The following is a 20,120-nucleotide window of genomic DNA, read 5'->3' on the forward strand; positions in this document are numbered from 1 at the left end:
ATCACCGTGGTCCTCTATCTTCATACACACATACACAGTCACTCAGAGACTCACCAACTTGATCCTCGATCCTTTTTATTGGGAGAAGGGAGTGAAGGGCCCCATGCCACTCACTTTCACAACTCCATATCTGGAAATGAGAAAACAGTGCCAATAATCATATCACAAGTAAAATGGCATCTGCACAAGTGAAATAAAACATTGCTAAATGTTCAGGTGTTTCTGATCCATTTTTACCACAGAAAAAAATCATTTTGAATATACTTGCCCTTGCTTTATAGAGCATTTTGAGGGATCAGCCTTGTGGAGCAACCCAGGGCAATCCATAAGACAATGTGACCAATAAAGAATCTTGAAGGTGACAGAATAGTAGTGATGGATTTATGGAAGATGTTTTCTGGACTGCTTGGCCACCTCTGCTGGCTCCAAGACAAACATTTATTTTGAGGAAACAATTGTGAAAAATGCTGCTGTTGGAAAACATTTGCTTATGGAGCAAACATTTGATTTTGAAATCTATACTTAAACTATTAGATTGCTGCCAAATAAAATACTTGTCCACTCAAGCATATGTTTCAATTGAAGATGTTTGCCAATGTAGACAAGGAGGAAATGCCCGAAATATGGCCAAACTTAACAATATCTTAAAACGCCAAATTGCTAATTACTGAATTTTTAAATGTTACTTTTCCAATCAATGTTTCAGTGTCACTTGTCAATTACTGCATTATAAAAATGCAGTAAGAATGTATTATATAATTATATATAGTCTTTTTTTTAGTTCTACGTAAGAATCTAGCAGTCTTGTCAGTGAAAAAATGATTTTTTTCTTTAAGATTCAAGATTCTTGTCATTGTTCTGTAATTCTTTTTTTTTTTCTTTTAAAGGGGGATTAACCACAGTCTGTAAGGATCCTTGGAAAACATATCTGCCTATTCTAAAACATTTTCCTATATGGCTTTTACTTCAGAAAGATCTAGATCACTACTCTTTTATATATGTATAAAAATAAATGTATATTATATATTTTTTGCATAATTCTTTACAGTTTAAAAAGAGCAGTTCAGAGGGTCATAGCTTACATCATCCAGAGTCAGGAAATGGAGTTGCCATCTTACCAAATCATGGGCCAGTGTCATTTCTGCTCTGCTGATGGCTTCATCTTGCAGCCCTCAACTGGTTTTCGGTTATCTTAATTGTGAGTTGATTTTCAGATCTAAATTTCAGCATATTGGGTCAGGATATTCTCATGAAAACATTTTTCTGGATCTATGGATTGTAACTATGGGGTCCATGCAGGGACCCCAGGAGATGGTGTTCTGGCCCTTGGAGAGGGGGCAGCCAGCTAGCCAATCATTATTTTCATGAATGGAGGAAGAAAAATCACCTGGCCTCCCAGGTAATAGACAGTTTATTTTCTCAGGCAGTTCCCTTGTCCTCAAATGCTTTTCCTCAGTTCCTCTCTACCCTCCTGAATGCAAAGGATTTTTACGATCTCTCTCGTTTGTGAAGCTTTGCTTGATTATCTCTTAGCCTAAAGGATGGCTTCCTCTTCTGAAATCCTCTGCCACTCACTGGTTCCAGGTCCTGGGAACTGGAGAGGGAAGGCTGAGTCTCTGAAAGATTTCCTCAGGATCAGATCATTGAAGACAGGGGCACTGAATTTCCATTCTTTTGGTTTTCCCCACAGCATCCTCCACAGTGTCTTTATTTTGGTTAAAAGACAGGTTTTCCATATTCTTTTCACTATAGGTTATTATGAGCTAATGAATATGCAAAAGAATATGTATATATATATAACTGAATCACTATGCTATACACCAGAAACTAATACAACATTGTAAATCAACTATACTTCAATTTAAAAAAAAAAATCTTTCCAGTTCCATAAAGGAAACTGAGAATAGGTTTTTTTTTTTTTTTTTAACTGAGAGTCTCTTTTAAAAGACAACATAGACTCACCAAAAATAATACAATAAAAACAAGCCTCAGTGTCATCCTTTGATCCCCTGTCTCGGAGGAGGGTAAGAGCAGGCACCAATCCAGCCAGGAGAGTGGAGGATAAGGGGGCTGTCAAGCTTCTGGGGTTCCCCAGGTAAAAGCCTCTGTGGGAGTCCTTTTTCCTCATGCTGGCTTGAGGGAAAGGCCTCAGGGCCCTCTCATTTATGGGGGTACCTGGAAACCATCCTGGCTCTTACAGACTATCGCTGGGCACTCAGGGAAACCACCATCCATTAGAATCCACCAACCTCAGAATGTAATCCAGCAAGAGCCTATGTTCCAAAATTCAAACAGATGCACTGCAATATGCTTGCTTTATCCTGGTTATAACTCAAGGCCTACAGGCTTCAACTAATTTAGGCAACAAACTGGTAACCAAAGGAAGACTGTGTTAGAACCAGGTAGCACTTGCTAGAAGAGTTTCAAAGGAGATTATCCCAAAGATCCCTACTAATTCTCTTGCACACGGTAGGTGCTCATCAGATATTATACATAGCTGGGCATTTGTAGGTAGGTAACTTCCAGTTGGGCTTGTCTGCTCTTACAGCTGCTTGGAATAATGGAAGAGCAAACTTTTGGGGGAAGGGTGGGTGGGAAGGAGATAATGAAGGGACCGTTGAGTTACTGAAGGGACAGTTCCCTTTGTCCAGTTATTACCCTTCCCCTTACTTGTCAAGACTTAAAGAAAAAAGAGCAGCTGTTTTTCACTTAGTGGCTATTCATTAAATCTTTATGGGATTGAACTGCTGTGGTATGTTTTAAACTCATGAGATCTTTACAAATAATAATAGCTGATTTCCCTACAAATGGAAAGGATATATTTAGAGGCTTTCCTGGGAGAATTAACTGGCCCCAGGGATTTGTAATGGACTGTCCAGCCTTTCACCTCGAGGTCAATAGGTCAAATCCAAATCAGGCCTGTGGTGGCTGAGAGGCATTGTTTGAGTGACAGCTGTCAGGTGACCAGGGTGAAAGGAGCTGGAGGATTGAGCTGCACTTCAAGTGATCAGGTGCTGTCTGCGGTGATCTTGGCAGAGTATGAGAGTGGTCAGAAATGGGCCAAGCTTGGTGTCTCAGCGCCAGAGGCCATCTTTGACCTGGCAAAGTGAGGAGCTTGCCTCCCCAGTACTGTTGGGACAGGAGGAAAGCAGAGGAGACATGTATAAAACTGCCAAGGCCTTGGAAGAACGGCCAGGCTCACGATGCATCACCGGGGAGAGCTGACTTCTCCAGACTAAACTCTAAAAGCTCCTTCTGCCTCCTGCATCTTACTCTTCACACTCTTGCTTCAGAAGGTAGCTGACATTGGGACAAACGAGTGAAGATGCAATCAGTGGGAAAATGGCAGTGATTCAAATAAATGGTGTGGGTTTTCTTGTTTTCAGGTTCTCAATGCATTTGACACACCACACCCCTTCGGCTCATGGCATACAGAAGGTGGGGTTATAAAGCGTGGTAGAGAGAAAGGGCAGAATTTGGGAGCTGCTTGATAAAGAGCTTTGAGTAGAAAGTCACATGACTCCCATCCTTCTGCCTGACCATTGAGAAAATGAGGCCCAGACAGTTTGGAATAGGTTGCTGTGTAGAGTCCTAAGTCCCCAGCAGCAGAGGTGACTTAAGCTGATGTAAACAGTGAACAGATGTATTTGAAAGGAGGCTGTTCCCACCAGCCTCTTGTGGGAACAGGTGGGAGCAAAGGGAGCCAAGTACGGCCGGAGGCTGAGGAGGCAGGAGCCTTACCCAATGCCTTGGGGCTTCTTCAGGGGAAGCCCCTTTTACTCTGTTCACTCCTGAGTCACAGGTTAGGGCAGGGAATGCCCCACTCTGGGCACAAAATCCGCCTCCTCTTGCTTTATGTCTCTCTCCAAATTTCACCTTACAGGAGAAGCCTTCTCTGACCATTGTATTTAAAATAGTAACACACTCCACCTACTGCACCTACTGCCCTCACCCCTCCTCTGATCCTTTCTTTAGTGCTTTCCACTTACTGCTATCTGACAATTACTTGTTCATTGTTTACTCTGTCTCTACCCCCCACAGTGTAAACTTCATGGGAATCTGGATGTTGTTTGGTTTTGTTTTGTTTTAAAGTCCCCACAGCCCCTTTCTGAGGAGATAGAGCATCCACCAGAAGCTGCCTGTGCCCTGAGGAGGGGAGCCTCCTTGAGATTCCAGGTCTGGGCAAGTTGCAAAGCTCTTCCCTTGGGAACTTAATAGGGATGGAGGCTAGGGTGGTCTCTTTCCAGAGATTTCCCCCTTTGCCTGCGTTCCAAAGTCCTCAGTCAGTTGGCCCTTCCCCATCCTAAAGAATGGAGAAATGGAGCTTCTAGAATAAGTGTGAATGAACAGATGTAGAAGTAGGAAAAAGGACCACTGGAGGCAGAGTCCCTGTGCCATTTGGATGTCACATTTTCAACCAAGTTTTTAACAGCAGGCTAGAGGGACCTGTCTACTAATCTGGCTAAACAAAGATTCCTCCTAGCTGTGTCTGGCCTCCCTTTTCATTTCCCTTTTTCTCCTCCCCTTCTTTCACCTGCAGTGCCCCCCACCCACCGCCATCCATTTCCCAGGCAAATAAATCTCTGGGAGGAGGCCAGGAAAGTGGATCTCAGAGAACCCTTCTGAATAAATGTCTATATTAATGAATTATTAACTCAGCCACCCATGACCTTAAACCTAGAAGAGGGAGAGCCCAGGGCAGACAGGAGAGCTGCTGAATCCTTTATTGGAGTCCTGTCAAAGGCAACCGACCTTTTGTTCCCCTCCTCCACAGGAAAAAATAATTAATAGGAAAGGCAAACTTTAAAAATGTATGTCAAACGAAATCAGATAGTCTCCCAGACAGAATCCTCTTTTTGCTTTCCTGCCCCTTCTGGCCTTTCCCTCCCTGCTCTGTCCCTACCCTCACCCCCACCCACCACTTCCCCTCCAAGCTAAGGGTACAATGGCTTTCTAAGGATAATTTTCAGGAAAAAAAATTGCTCGAGAAAATGATGAATTTGGGTAGTTAATTTATCGATCCCAGCTCCTCTTCCCACTTGTTTTATTTTAGAGGTCATTAATCAATGAAGAAAAACACCACCGTGCCCCCCGTTTGCATTTAATACACTCACGCTCCTTATTTATTCCTCTGGAACAAATTCCCAGCAAATATTCACCCATCGATTTGGGAGCGATGGATTTTTATAAAGGTTTGATCGCTTCCTAAGTGGTCGAAATGATTTGTTTCATTGGTCTTCTAAATAATGAAGAGGGGCGCGGATTTGAGGGGTGCATGTCCTTGTGATTGCTGGGCTCACTTTCTAAAAACTTCCGGGACGTGAGGGAATGGCAATTACGAAGCAGTCCGGGATCAGCTGGGTGAGCGGAAAGCGGCCCCGGGCGCCGGCTGGCCAGCCTAGGCAGCCCGAGTGCGCCCTGGGATGGGGCTCGCTGACCTATGCCCCAGCCAGGCCCTGCCCGCCTCCTGGAACTCAGATTCCGAGCAGGGGCCCCCGCCCCGCATCGTGCGTGAGCCTGCTGGGGAGACTCTCGGGATGCTCAGATCCCCCAAAGCTCCCCCCACTCCCATCCCCAGACCTTTTCGTGCCCTTCTGGACTCCCGGGCCCTCTGAGCGCCCTTTCTAACGTTCGCCCACTTCCTTTACACGAGTTCCCTAAGGCCTTTGGGCTGTAGGGTCCCATCGCCTCGAGACCTTCGTACGCCTTGGACCGAGGGAGGTCCTTGAATCTGTAGGGCCAGGGACGCCACACACAGGCATAGAGGGGGAGGTGGGTTCCGCTGGAGTCTCTGCTTCTCCCCGGGGTCCCCTCAGCGAGGGGAGCCAAATCTCCCCCACAGGTGCTCCCACAGCCCTCAGGCGCCAGTCCTTCCGGACTAGGGTGGGCAGGAAAATGCACTTGGTGCCTCATTGGTCGGGGTTTGTATCTGTCTCCATCACCAATTAACGACATTTACCTCAGGCACCTACCTAACCTTTCTGAGCCTCAGTGTCCCCATCTGTAATATGGGGGTTAATGATAATGCTTTCTCCGCATGGTTGCTTACTCGAAGCTCCTACCCACGCCTGACTTGTGGAAAGCTCTCACAAATGGTTAGTTAGTCTTTATTAGGAAGAGAACTCCCGGGCTTCCCAGAGTGTGGGCGGCAAGAGGCCTCGGGAGCAGATGCTGCAGCTAGCGTCTCAAAATTCCGAGATTTTCAAGTGTGTTTAAGGGGCAGTTCGGGGAGGAGTTCTTTGGGACAGTCAGTCTTGGGGACCGAGTACTTGTAAGTAGACGGTCTGCACAAAAACAACAAGGCGGCGGGGCCGCTGCCGCAGTATCCGGGCTCCCAGCCACGGTGCTCTGTCTCTCCCAGAGAACAGAGAAGTCTCGTTTCTCAGCAATGAACCGGGAGACTGTGAGAGAGTGTGCCTCTTCTCCCTTCGTGCAACAGCTACTCTTCAGCAGTTCTGCGAGCAGATTAACTGAAAAAGGCCTAGAACTTCATCCTCTCCTCCCGATGGAGTTGTTCAAAGCACGCAGACTGCCTGGTTAGCCTCGGGGTCCGCGGCACCGTGGGTTTTCCCTCGAGGTATTTGCCTTAAACTTGGGTACTATCAATCTATCCAAGGATGACTGATGACCTTGTCACAGCGACGCCAGTCAAAACATTCTCGGTCCAACTCTGTTCCAACCAGCACCAAGGCATCCTGCGTGAGACCCGAGCAAAGTCTAAACATCGCATTTCTCAGGCTCAGATGAAATGAGTGGTGGGAAGACAAAAAGAATGGCTATTAGTTGTTCAGAGTGGCGGGTGCTAAATAAATTGGTTTGATTGAGGAAAGACAAATGTTACTTCTTCTCTCTGAGGTATGGACAGAACTCCGGCGATGAGAAAGCTCCTGAGCCGGTCAATTTCACTCGGCGGGTCGGAGCCCTTAGCCCACTGACTACTGCGAACTCCTGGAAAGCTTGGGGTGGACGCTTAATTCGTGGCTGTGAAACCACAGCTGGAAGGGCTGCCTCGGTCCAAGGCGCGGGGAGTACGCAAGGCGGGGGTAGGGGTGGGGCTGGGGCTGCGCTCCCACGTGCACCTCCGACGCCAGGTTTGGGGGAGAGAGACCTATACGTGACCCTCCGGGGCAGTCGGGGCAGCCAAAGACAAACAAGCTTCGCCTGTGTCCGGGAACAACTGTACCATCAGACGTAGCTCTAGATACTTGCCTTGTGTGCCAAAAGCGAAAATGAGCGAGCCCCCCAGGTAGAAAACTCGAGAGTGGGTAGGCTGAGCGCTGGGCGGTGTGACTCCATTGCAGCCACCTCCCAGCCCCGCGACCCGGCTTGAGTCCCTCCAGGAACAGCGTCCTTTAGAGACCCTCGGTCTTACGCCTCCCATCTCGGCAAAAACTGCCTCCTTCTCCGCGGACTGAGGTTTTCCTTCCAGCTCAACAGCGACCCCGCCCCAGACTACCCCTTCACTCCCCCACCACCTAGGATTTATGTTAGAGGTTGCGCCGCGGGGCTAGTCGACTCCAGCATCCAGAGGTACTCCTGGAAAACTGAGTCCGGCAAAAGCGCAAACCAGATGCCGGGACTTTGTCCACTCGCCGGACCCTGAGCGCCCGCTGCGATACCGACATCCGAGCGCGTGCCGAGCAGCATTCTGGTTTCCGCGTTTCCATTGCTTTCAGGACCAGAGCAGTGAGCCGGCACCTAGAAAAGACATATCATGGGCAGAAAGAGACAACAGGCGAACGAGAGACGTCACGCCAAAAAAAAAAAAAAAAAAAAAAAAAAAAAAAAAGTTGGGGTTGGGAGGGCGGAGGAGGTATTAGCGCAGGAGAGGCGCACAGGCAGTGTGTGAATACAGCCGAGTTAGAACTTCCTTCTTCCCTCTCCCCTCCCCTCGGTTCTTCTGGCCTGCCTCCCGCCTACCCCCAACCCCGTGTCTCTCTCTCTCTCTCTCCCCCTCTCTCTCACTCACACACAGACACAGACACCCCCCCCCCCCCACACACACACTCCTGTATTTTGTGCTGTCGTAAAACCCACGTGTCCAGCCGGGAGGCTGCCAGAGCGTGGAGCGGAGGAGCCGGGACGCGGTAGCGGCCGAGCGCAGCAGCCCACGGCGGCATCCTCCTGCGCCCGGGTCCGCCCGCGCTCTGGCGCTCGGTGTTACTGCCCTCCGTAGGCCTCCCCATCCCTAGTCTGCGGCCCGGGAAGGTACCGGGCGGCCGGATCTCTAGCGCTTAGCGCCGCGCTGCCCAGAGGAATGTAGCGCACCGGGGGCGCACACTTTCCCGCACGCTTACCGAGACACACGCACTCACGCACGCACCCGCCGGCGGCTCTTGAGTTTTCAGGTAAGCGTGACTCGTCTAGGGCTGTGGGTCTTGGGCCCGGGGATAGGAGGCTGGAGGTCCCCGGCTGGGGGCGGGGGGCGAGACTGTCCCGCCTCCTGGCGCCGGAGGCCCGCGCGGCTCAGGCGCTGCGCCACTCTGGCTCGGGTCGGCTCCGGGCGCGGGCAGAGGGCGGGGGCTGCGTCCTGCCCCCGAGCTCAGCGAGGAAGCGCCCTCTGGCCGGGCTTCCACAGTGCCGAGTGGGCGCTGGAAGCCTTGCTCTGGGAGCAAGGCATTGTGCACACAGCTCCCCTCGTGCGGCGCCGCGGATTCAGAGTAAACTTTACGCCCCAGCAGAGTTGGGAGGGAGTCGCCGAACCGGGCTGCCGCCGGCGGAGCCAGGGACTCAAACTCTTGTTCCAGGGTCTTGGCGACCGTCCTCCCCGCCCCTCTCGTACCAGGCCCTCACCGGCTCACGCGCGCCCTCCTCTCCGCCCTCTGCCCCCAGCTTGAGGCGTCGGACATGCTGAAGCCCGGAGACCCCGGCGGCTCGGCCTTCCTCAAAGTGGACCCGGCTTATCTGCAGCACTGGCAGCAACTCTTCCCGCACGGCGGCGGCGGTCCGCTCAAGGGCGGCGGCGCCGCGGGCCCCTTGGGCGCGCCGCAGCCCCTCCAGCCGCCGCCCCCGCCCCCGGAACGCGCTGAGCCCCCGCCGGACAGCCTGCGCCCGCGGCCCGCCTCGCTCTCCTCTGCCTCCTCCACTCCGGCTTCCTCCTCCACCTCGGCCGCCTCTGCCTCCTGCGCCGCTGCCGCCGCCGCCGCCGCGCTGGCGGGTCTCTCGGCCCTGCCCGTGGCGCAATTGCCGGTGTTCGCGCCTCTGGCCGTCGCCGCGGAGCCGCTGCCCTCTAAGGACTTGTGCCTCGGCGCCGCCTCGGGCCCTGGGCCTTCCAAATGCGCCGGTGGCGGCGGCGGCGGTGGGGATGGTCGGGGCGCCCCGCGCTTCCGCTGCAGCGCGGAGGAGCTGGACTATTACCTGTACGGCCAGCAGCGCATGGAGATCATCCCGCTCAACCAGCACACCAGCGACCCCAACAACCGTACGTAGTAGCAGCCCGCGCGCTCTCTCCCGGGGCGCTGGCTCCGTCGAGCGCGGGAGCCCGTCGGGGAGGCGGGATGGCTGAGGGAGACAGCGGGTGGTGGGCTGTCCTGGCCGCAGGCCTGCACCTCCCAGACGACTGTAGCCAAAGTTTTCTCGGTTAGGAAAGGAAAGAGAACGGTTAGGATGGCCGGGTGGCACCTCTGCGTTACCTCTTCCCCTTCCTTTCATCCCCTGCTTCCCAGGCTCAAGTCTCTTTAAGACTCTAGTTGCTCTCCGACCGGGGCGTACAGATCATTCTCTCCCGCTGGATATCGCGCCCCGGCCGGGCGGGTACTAGCAGCGCGCGATGGGAGTGCCGGGGACCGGCCCGGCTTAGGCGGGGACAAAGCAAGCACTCTCAGCGGTTCTGGAGAGCGTGGATTCCAGGGCTGGTTTCTCCTTCTCGCTGTCTTACCTTTGGGGTTAACTGCGTCAGCTCATTTTCGGGCCGCTGGGTTGTCGGGGGACTGGCCGAGAGCTGCTGGCTAGCCAGGCTTAGTTGAAGTCGGAGTTTTGGATGACACTGGGTCAGTCTCTCCCTGCAGACAGGCATTATTCTTAGGTTTACTATTTATTTAGAAAAGAAAAAGAAAAACCCCAGTTGCTTAGTGAGAAAACATTTCCGAATTAAGGGCAGGGTCGTTCCTTGCGGATCCCGCATTCTCCGTGCACCCTTGACCCTGCAAGCGCTTGCAGTCCGTAGCCACGCTTGTTGGCTTACGTATTTTTTAAAGTGAGGGTTACAGTAATTTAGTATGAGGAGCTCACCTTCCTTGTCCCCACGTAAATGGCAAATGCCTAATTAAACATCAGTTCTCTTCTAGCTTCCGTTTCTATTTTCACAATTTCAATCTCTCATCACAAGTGTAGTTCCATTTTGAGGTTTTGAAACAAAACTCTAAATGAAGATCAAGAATGTGTTATTTTTTATATCCAATTCTTTATGGTAATTTCAGACGTTATGCTATGTTTACACTTAGTGTGTTGGGGTAAGTGCTAAATACACTTCCAGAGACTCCTGGAGAGAACGTTAAAGCGAGTTGAGACTCAGACTGAAAGCAATACAGGATTTGAAAAATCAGCACTCACTCTGCTCTTCTCTTCATCTTAGTCCTTCATCTAGCTTCTGTATGAGGAAAGCTGATCATAAATGTGTATGATCATTCGATTTTGAACAAGTCCCTTCTTGCAGAATGCCTACCAATCCGTGAACTTCTTAATTCGTTGTGAAAGCAAAATAACTGCAGGTTATAGTTATTTAAAGGACTCCCAAAGTTATCATTTTGATTGAAAACAATGGGCACAAGCCTAGTGATTGAGGTGTATTAATCTTTTCATAATGGTTGGAGATCATTGTTCTGATGGAGATAGTTATTACTAATAAAAAGAGCAGTTGTATTTACTTTTTTCCTTTCTAGAGTCTCTGGATAAAGTATTGGTTTAAAATGAGGGTTTTGGCAGTTAAGATTGTTGTATTTTAGAGTTACAGAAAATTTTATAAAACTTTATTGTCTTAGTGGATGTCAAAAAATACTTATCTCCTACTGAATTTCTTAATTATGTTATCAAAACAGTTCTTTAAAATGTGAAATAAAAAGATAAGAAATGCTTTGTAAACGGTATTTCTTACCGAAAAGCAAAATATAGTCCTGTGGGCTGAGAGTGCTTCATCAAGCTTGCAGTTTCTCTTCTGAATTAAATCAGTGCTGGGAAACATATGGGCAGTGCACCCCAAAGCCCTGGCTGTGCGCTGAGCTCCCTATACTGTTTACAGTGCAGTCTTGAGATTGAATATGTTTTCATCAGAGAAAACTCAGCCTAATCAGAGAAAGAATTGGGCCAGATTCCTAATTAATATGTGGCTATTGAACCAGTTTTTTGCCTAGGTACCTCTTTTTCCTGGCTGGAGGAAATGAATTATGATTTATTTAAATTATTCCTATTGTGTTAATCTTCTGGTATCTTTTAGAGTCGACTGGGCTGCTTCAGTGTGCAAAGTGCAGGGGCAAAGACAGAGGGAAAGGAAGTCAGATTGCCCTATTAGAGTTACACTTCACGTTGCTCTCTAATCAAAGGGCAATTGAGAAAGAAAAGAGAAAGCTGAGCTGGCTCTGTGTGTGATGCTGGGAGCCCAGGTCTGCCATTCTTCCATGAGCTTCTCCGGACAAGAGTAGGCACTCATTTGAACCATGAGATATGTTTTACAAAGATGAAGTGAGAAGTGGTTGAGTTGAATCCAACTTGGGGATCAAAACAAACCAGAAGTGCAAAGGGTGGGAAACTTTTTTTCCCTTGGCAGGGGAAGTTGATATGTCACTTGAAAGATGGTGAAAAACAGCTTCTCCCCATTCCCAGGTTGTATGTGGGTGGGGATGCGGTGAGAGGCAGGCAGAAGGAAAGCACCTATTAGTTTATCATGTGCAGATCTTCCTAGTTTTCCTTTTAGTCTGTTGCCTTCTCCCTCTAAAAGAATTCTGTGATGTGACCAGTGTTGCTTTATTTTTATGACTTTGTATTTGAAAGGGTATTGAGTCATTTGCTCTTTTTCTTATAAGGCAAGGAAAGAGGACTTTGTACTTCTCTTTTCCCTTCAGAAAAGTAACTTTTTTTATTTTTGACTGGGATCAGCAACCTAGTAACACTTGTGAATCAGTACCACTAATTTCACCTTGAAACTTTATTGGCATCTATGGCAAATGCTATAGTGAAGGCATAGTGTAGGGTCTTGTAGCTTTCTTTCACACAAAAAGATTTTTTAAAACAGCAGAAACTATACAGGCTAGCCCGGGTGAGCTCTTCCAGTATGTACCAAACTCCATATATGAATTTATTCTGTGATTGAAGTACACTTTCCACTTGAAGCTCTGAATGCGTAGTTGGCTCTCTTTTCATCTCTTTTAAAGTCCGGTGGGGCTTGTGTAATATAAATGGGGGATGGGGACCTTTCTTCCTCTTCTGGTATTACTGCTTTCAATTGCTGCTGGATTGCCTGAAGCCATCGATTCTGTCAGGCTCCGTTGCAGTGGCCTTTTCTCGCGGTCCGGGACCCGATGCGTTGTTTGAGACCCTGTCACTACTCTTGGAAGGTAGTGAGCAGCGACAAAAGGGTGCGCCGGGTGCTTGTGTTTGTATGCAGACGGCCGAGCCAAATTACCTTTTCATGTCTTCTTTTAAAACTGTTCTTCCCTCGTACCTGGGAGAGAGGAAGGGACTAAGCCCTCCGGGGTCTCTCTGCCGAGAATCCAGTCAGGCCACTCGGGAGCTTCCCCAGCGAGAGGTCTCTATCTCCTCCAGATTTCTGGGAGCCCTGCCGCGCAGGGAACTGCACTGGGAACAGCGCTGGCGTGTGCATAGGTGTAGGAGCTGGGCCCGAAGTTCCCCTGTTGATACTGCCCCCCTTTCCAAAGGTTTGGGGAGAGGTACTGGGGAGAAAAGGAATTCTGGGGTTTGATTGGTTGAGGGGTCAGGGAGAGAGATAAAAGGAGGGTGAGTATTATCTGACCTTCCCTAATCCCGTCCCACCCAGTTTGAAAACGCAGGTCCTGTTTGGGAAGCTCCCGAGCCCACTAACCCACCAGTGGGATCTTCCTGTCACCGAGGCACACTCGATACGCTACGCCCGCCCAGCGTCCCCGCTGTAAGTGGCCAGCCAGCAAGTTAGATTTCAGACTTCGTCCCCTGTGGGAGGGAGGCTTGGCGTCAGTGTGTGGGTTTTTGTGTTGTTCTATTTTTCTTTTTCTCTTTTCTCTCTTTTTGTGTGCAGGCCCGGCCCCAGCCCGGAACACACATGATTTAGCTATTTTACATCATTCGTTATCTAGCGCCCTGAAACCGAACATAGAGCCATATATATTAGATTGAGGTTAGAAGAGGTGGCGACTGTTTATTTAAGGTGATAAAATGGTCCATCAGCAGTAATCTCCATCGATATGTGCCACCAGGAGATGAAGGATGAGGGGACAAGCCACAATTAATTGCCCTATAGTTTTGTAGGAGCGAGTGGAGCCAGCCCAGACCCTCTTCGATCTCCTTTCGCGCGTCCTATTCATCATCTCCGTATTGTATATGGCGGCCTCGCAGGGGCAGGGGCCGGCGAGGTTTATCTCTGCGCAATACTCTCTCACCCTCACACACTGGCGCTCCCATTTAATTTATTAACACAGTCATAGGGAGACAAATAAAATCCACATTTCCTCCCTCTTTCTTTCCCTCCTTCTTTTCTCTCTCCCTCTTGGTCCCAGGGCCAAGCCAGCGGCCGAGACGAGACGAGAAAGCCCAGAGCGTCTGATATTCGTGGGGAGCTCTAAACTTTCCTGGAGAGAGTCCTTCAGAAGGTTCTGCGGGAGCTGGGCCGCCTCGCGGAGGGCGAGACCACAGTCGGCTCCCCTTCTTGGCAGCTTGGCTAACCTGCCACGCCTCTTGATCTGCCTCTAGATCCGCTCCCGGGAGCCTGGAAGACCCCTTTCTGGTGGAAGAAGAGGGCCGGGAGGCTGGTGGGGACTCCAGAGTGCAGGTGGCAGCGATCATGTCTGGTCTCCTAAGAGAGGTCTTCGCTGGCAGGAAGGGAGCGAGGCCCTTCAACGTTCAGATTAAGTGCTGCGCCCACCCCCCGCACGGTCCACGGCCACCGCTTCCAGCCAATGGCTAAGGCGCGTGGAGGGCCAAGGGAAGAGCGCGGGCTGGAGTGGGGGAGGGCCCTGGTGCGGGAGGTCCCGGCCACCGCTGGCCACCGCTCTCCGCCTGCCCTCGGCGCGTCGGCCAGCCCCCTCGGCGACCCCGAAGCCCGGTGCCCGCGCCCCCGCGCACGCGGCGCTGCCAGCAGGCGGCAATCCAGGGGCCGCGTCGCCGTCACCGGGCAGGGATCGATGGGCGCCGGCCCCGCCGGGTTCGGCCTGCGGGACAGAGGGCCGCGACCTCGGTGGCAGTCACAGAGGATTTATAGCCCAGCGGTCACCGCCGCCCAGGCGGGGAGGCAGGCTTTTCAGCTGTTCCTCGGTTCTCTTTCTGAGGGACGCGTAAGGGCAGGCGAAGGTGGCCACAAGACTTTGGGGAGCGAAGGCCCAGCATGACAGGCGCTTCCCGCGGGTCCGGACTCTTCCTGCGCCCACGCCAGCCTGTCCGCGTCTCCAGGCACCAAAAGAACCCTTCATCGTTTTATATTTCACCTTTCCTATAACAAGAAATGAGATACCAGAGACCTCTGGCCTGCCTTGCCCCTTTTACCTTAAAGTAGATCCGTTTTCAATTACACAAGTAGCACGTGCCCTTATAAAAACATTCAAACAATACAGACGGGTAAGAAGTGAAGAGTGAAAGTCAGCTCTTCACTCCACTTGGCCTGACCTTCCGAAAGTCAGTAGGTGAACAAATCTATAACTTAATGATACCTCCCTCCCCTCATTCCGGGACCCATAAACAGGAGCGTTAACAGATCTATTCAAGATAGAAAAGAGACTATAATCTCTCATATTCCTTAATGCTAAAATGGTATTTCAAAATATCTTGCTTAGAGAAGATGATCTCTCTCACAAGTATAGACGACTCTATGAATAGTAATTATGAACTTGTGTAAAAATTTACCCTGATTTTAAGAGAAAGTAGGAACACTTAATTTGTAGTTTGGGCATTTAGCCCACTTCTCCCTCAGGCTTTTTCATGCAGGTGTTTGTGGCTCGCTGTCTAGAAAACACTCGGCTTGAATGTTTGTCCCCTTGTGCCACATTGGTCAACCCCCAGCAATCAGTTACTTGTTTTGAACCATCCTCAAGCTACTTTGGGACTCTGAGACATAAGTCAGAAGCCAAGTATTTTCAGTGGCAGAAGTTTTGTGTATTAACACTAACAATAACATTAGGATATAATATGTATTTTGATGTCATTGGTCAGCTTTTCAGGTAGAATATTTTGAAATAGCATGAAGTTGTTTATAAGTTAAGAAGACTTGTGTTGGATGGACTAATGCAAGTGGACTGGCCTTGCCTACCCTGCAGGTATTCTTTTACTATATTGGGAGAGCCTCAGCTTTTCAGTCTGCAGAATGCCACTATTAAGTGTTTCAACATGGAGACAAATGAAATTTAATAAGTTGTAGAAGTGCTTCAAAGGACTTAGAAAACGGACTAGCCATACTCTGTCATGCATAACAAATATCAGGAGTGTGCTTATTGTCTTTGTGGGTGGTGGCTGGAGTTGGCACCTTTGCTCCTTATTTTATTGCTGATGTAGTTGGTATGATGTTACAAGTTGTGGAGATCTTGTTAAGTTGACAGAATCTCTGGTATGGACTGTTAGGGAGTGAATACCAAATGCTCTTCTCACCCTTTGTTTCCTTGAGCCAACCAGAAAGGGAAAGTCCGTTAATCAACTCCCTGGGGTGATTTATTTTTATTTTTATGGGCATATTGCCTTTGCTTATTGTCATTTGTTTTAAGCTATTTTTGCTGAGGTGCTGAAAGGCCATTTCTGAAGTCAGGCACTAAAATTCAAAATTATGGACATTATCTATTTACTTTCCAAATCATCCTTTTACTTTAACCTCCCAAAACCCAAGAGTGTGGGAAAGAGATGGAGAAATCTCTGTAATTCAATCATGCTACAGCAATTTTTGCGGCCCCAAAATGGTGACTTCAGTGAAATATTTCAATTCTACTGATGGAGTTATGAGTTTGGCTATAAAATTCTCCCAGCTTTCATTAATCTTCCTAGATCTCTAGCTTTGGAGGCTTTGGAGTCAGGCAGACCTGATTGTCTTTCTTGGCCACTTTTTTATTTCTGGTCCTTGATCAAATTACATTGCTCATGAAGCCTTGATTGCCTCATCTGCAAAATGGGAAACATGATATTTAGATAACACAGTGGTTGTTTGGTTCAAGATAGGTGACTGGCACAGAGTAGGCTCTTGGTAATTGTGACTTTTTATTGTCTTCCTTTCCATCTCCCCTTTGTCTTCAAGTTTTTGTTTCTACAGTCAGAAGCTCGAGAGGGTGTGTGAAGTGTATGTGTTCTGGAGGGATTGACATATGGATAAAGGTGAGAATACTTCCCTCCATCTAGGCCTTAGGGTCAAAAACTTGGCACAGTTTGGACATTCGTTTGTTATTGCTGAAAGAGGCGGCCTTTGTGTGAAGGAGGTCCAGAGGCGTGGACTTCACCACCTGCAGAAGCAGGCTGTTGCTTTTCACTTGAGACACCTTCAAAAGGTGTAGTCAAAGATCCCCTCATTCCTGGGGCTCTTTTGGGAGAAGTGCAGGAATAACTGACCGCACAGTAGACTGGAGCCCTTCTCCACTGAGATAGGATGCTCACAGCATCAACCTTCAACTTGTGAAGCAAATGACAAAACGGGGACTCGCTCACCATCCTGGGTTGCGATTAGGTGTTCTTCGAAGGTTCCTCAATGACTCACTCTGTCACAGGTTCTTTGGGCATTTCAGTTTTTCCAGCACGGATAGGGCACACCTAGGACGATCCATCAGGACTGGCTGTGACCAAAGTTGGGCGCAGCTGCCCAAAGGCCCCAAGGGCAACCTACTGCCCAGCGTTGGCTCATCTGCTGGTTTCCAGCTCTTGCCGTCTCCGCCGGTCGGGACTCTCGCGATATCAGCCCCCCACAGGGCTCTGTTGCGCAGGGGCGCCGCGGCTCCCCAGGGACTCTGGGCCAAGGAGGCCTGTCTCTCCGGCGGGCGCCGAGGCCGCCTCTCAGAGGCAGGTCCGCAGGGCCAGGGCGCAGACACGGCGGCTCCGCCAGGCCCATTAATAACCCGGAGGGCGCTGCGATCCGACAGCGTGGTCGCCGCAGGCCTGGTTTCCGCGTCTGCCTGGCCTGTTCCTGCACAGCTTGAGTCGACGGACACTGGGAGTCCACGGCCGTCCTCCGCAGAGGGTGGGGGGTCCCCTCGCGCGCCGGCTGCTCTGAGGAACTTAGGAGACAGCAGGCTTCACTACAACTCTCACTTAGTTTATAATGCAAAACAGATGCATTTACTTCGAGAATCAACCTCCTGGGCCGGAGTTGGGGCCCTTTCCATTGAACCTTTATCTTGATCCTTAAAGACCCATTATCCTGATCATTAAATTTGCTATTCGTTTTTTGGGGGGGGCTTCTGGGAAAAGTCTGCACGCAAGCACAGGGCACCCCAAACCGGCCAGAACAGCTCCCCTTTCCCCACCCGTCCCACCTGGCTGGAGCGGGCGCTCGAGGGATCCCAGCCCCAGTGTGCCCTGGGCGGCCGGGATCTAGGACTGGGGCGCTGTGGGGCTAAAGCCGGCTCCGCCCACTCGCCTGGGGCCAAAGCCGGCTCCGCCCACACGCGTGGGGCCAAAGCCGGCTCCACCCTCTCGCGTGATTTTAGGAATGAAGATGGCGTCCGGGGCTGGACGGGTTGCCCACCTGCTGTGGTGATTCTAAGAGTCTTCTGTAATTGAAAAGAAAGGAAAACCAAACACACCCAGGCGACCAAGGTAGAATCTCTCCAAGGTATCAGACTGGTCAAATGACGGACCACCACAACTCTTATTCTTAGTACCATGATAAACACACTTTGAAACCTCATTGAGAGAGAACCCGCGCGAACAGGGAAGAGGGTAGGAGGCAGCTAGAGACAGAAGGGGATAGGGAGAGAAAGGCCCAGAGACCTACAGAAACCGCGAGCCGTCGGTTCCTTGGAAACGACGCCAGCCCCACCCAGCTTGGAAGGCCTTTAGGGATGCCGGGGACCTTGATCCCGTACCAGGAGTATTTAGGCGCAGCGGATTCCAAGGAAGCGCGCCGGGTCATCTGTTCCTGTGTTCCCAGTGGCCTCGGCGCCCTCGCGGCGTCACCTCCTTGTCAGGTGGCTTACGCGGGCGGGCATGCTGTTGTCTCAGGGTTTACCAGAGGATGGCCTCCAGAAGCGGCCGGGTTAACCCTCTCCCTTCCCCCCTCCCTCTCGCGTGTCTTGGCAGGTTGCGACATGTGTGCGGACAACCGCAACGGCGAGTGCCCCATGCACGGGCCGCTGCACTCGCTGCGCCGGCTCGTGGGCACCAGCAGCGCCGCGGCCGCCGCACCCCCGCCAGAGCTGCCCGAGTGGCTGCGGGACCTGCCGCGGGAGGTGTGTCTGTGCACCAGCACCGTGCCTGGCCTGGCCTACGGCATCTGCGCAGCGCAGAGGATCCAGCAGGGCACCTGGATTGGCCCCTTCCAGGGCGTACTCCTGTCCCCGGAGAAGGTGCAAGCCGGCGCCGTGAGGAACACGCAGCATCTCTGGGAGGTAAGTCGCTCGCCACTCGGCACCTTGCCGTCCAGCCGAAGCTTTGGCCGGCAAAGAGCCTGGCCCTTGGCGGGTGGCAGCTTTGGGAAGAGTCTCCCTCGTTCCCCAAACAGTAGTGGAGACTAGATTTCTCTGGTCATGCAAATGCCTGGTGTTAGCAGCAGTTGCAGGAAGGAGGTGCAGGGCCAGACCTGGCACTAGGCAATCCAGCCAAGAAGACAGGGCCTGCAGGGTTCTGAAAATAGAATCACCATAAGCTTCTTTACCAGCTGTGATGGACTTGGCTGTTGCTCTTGAGAAAAAGAGGAAATAACCTGGAGGAGATAGAGCAGAGGAGGTGGGGCGTTAAGGTGTGAGCTATGTGAACTTTGTAGCTTATTTTAAACTCTTCCAGTGTGTTGTTTGTTTTTGCACACTGGGCAAGAAGGAACATAAGCATAAACGGGAGAAAGGAGAGTCAAGCTCATTTTCTTAGATAAAAATAGTTTGCTAAACGCTGAGTGTGAGAAACTGTAATATGTTTCACAACTTTCCAAGTGCCCAAAGTAAAGCAAATTGTATTATGAATCAGAAATCACAAATTCTGCTTCTTTGACAAAGTACATTTATGCAGTTTCCAACAAGATAGGAAATCATAACATAGGGAAACTCTGAGCACTTCGGTGTAACTCAACTGATAATACTTCAATGGTACAATCTTACCTGACACTATGACTTAAAAATCAACCATGTATTTGAAAAATATTAACCTGAGGCTTTTTTCAGAGCTTTATGTTGGATTACTGAGGCCCACTTCTGAAGAGACAGACCCTTAATGTAGGTCATCTCCCTACCAGTTTTAGATACCTCCCACCTATGGAGAGTTGTTGATGAAAATAAGGTGCCAGAAGTCTTACCCTTAAGTAGTGTGTAAATGTAATAGTGTGTAAATCTGAGTGAGGCCATGTAATGGAGTGGGATTAGCCAGAAAACAAACTTTTTAAAATGCCAGGGGCCAAGTTGGCAGGGACCTTAGAGTTCCCTTAATGGGTCATTTCTGCAGCACCTTGACCCCCACATTTGGCTCAGTCACCTGCAAGATGGTCATTTTTACCACACACCACCTCATACTCACTAATTTAACTTGTGGAATTCGATAATCCACTCAGATTTTTGCTAAACACCCACTCTAGCCAGCACTATGTTAGGCCCTGGAGATTATAGTGTTGTGAAAAACAGACTTGGTCTCTGGAACACTTACGTGATTATTGGCAGTGGGATGCTAAGACCTGTGTCTGCACAGCTGCCTTTGGTGGGGGAGGAGCTAAGTCTGTGAGCTCATAGCCCAGCAGCCCAAGATGAGCCATGGCTACATGCCCTACAGATACATGCTGGTGCACTGTGCCCAGGCTTCCAGGTTACATTTCC

The 20,120-nt window shown here is 50.3% G+C and overlaps 1 protein-coding gene and 1 long non-coding RNA gene across 5 annotated transcripts in view; one reads left to right on the forward strand and one right to left on the reverse strand.

Annotated features, from left to right (window-relative positions):
- Positions 1-6,091: 6,091 nt before the first annotated feature.
- Positions 6,092-8,646, reverse strand: LOC141577074 (uncharacterized). The gene is made up of 2 exons (XR_012505612.1): positions 8,298-8,646; positions 6,092-7,698 (listed from the first exon to the last, which is right to left on the reverse strand). It is a non-coding gene; the product is annotated as an uncharacterized LOC141577074 (long non-coding RNA).
- PRDM6 (PR/SET domain 6) overlaps positions 7,746-20,120 on the forward strand; it is a 171,026-nt gene continuing 158,651 nt past the window's right edge. For 3 of the 4 annotated variants that reach the window (XM_074360563.1, XM_074360560.1, XM_074360561.1), the window contains exons 1-3: positions 7,746-8,348; positions 8,833-9,421; positions 18,406-18,713. In XM_074360563.1, the coding sequence (XP_074216664.1) occupies positions 8,848-9,421; positions 18,406-18,713 (882 nt within the window). In that variant the 5' untranslated portion in view covers positions 7,746-8,348; positions 8,833-8,847. The remainder of the gene's footprint in view (positions 8,349-8,832; positions 9,422-18,405; positions 18,714-20,120) is intronic. The other variant, XM_074360562.1, reaches the window with a different exon arrangement.

The sequence above is a fragment of the Camelus bactrianus genome, chromosome 3 (assembly GCF_048773025.1).
Source record: "Camelus bactrianus isolate YW-2024 breed Bactrian camel chromosome 3, ASM4877302v1, whole genome shotgun sequence".
Lineage (NCBI taxonomy): Eukaryota > Metazoa > Chordata > Mammalia > Artiodactyla > Camelidae > Camelus > Camelus bactrianus.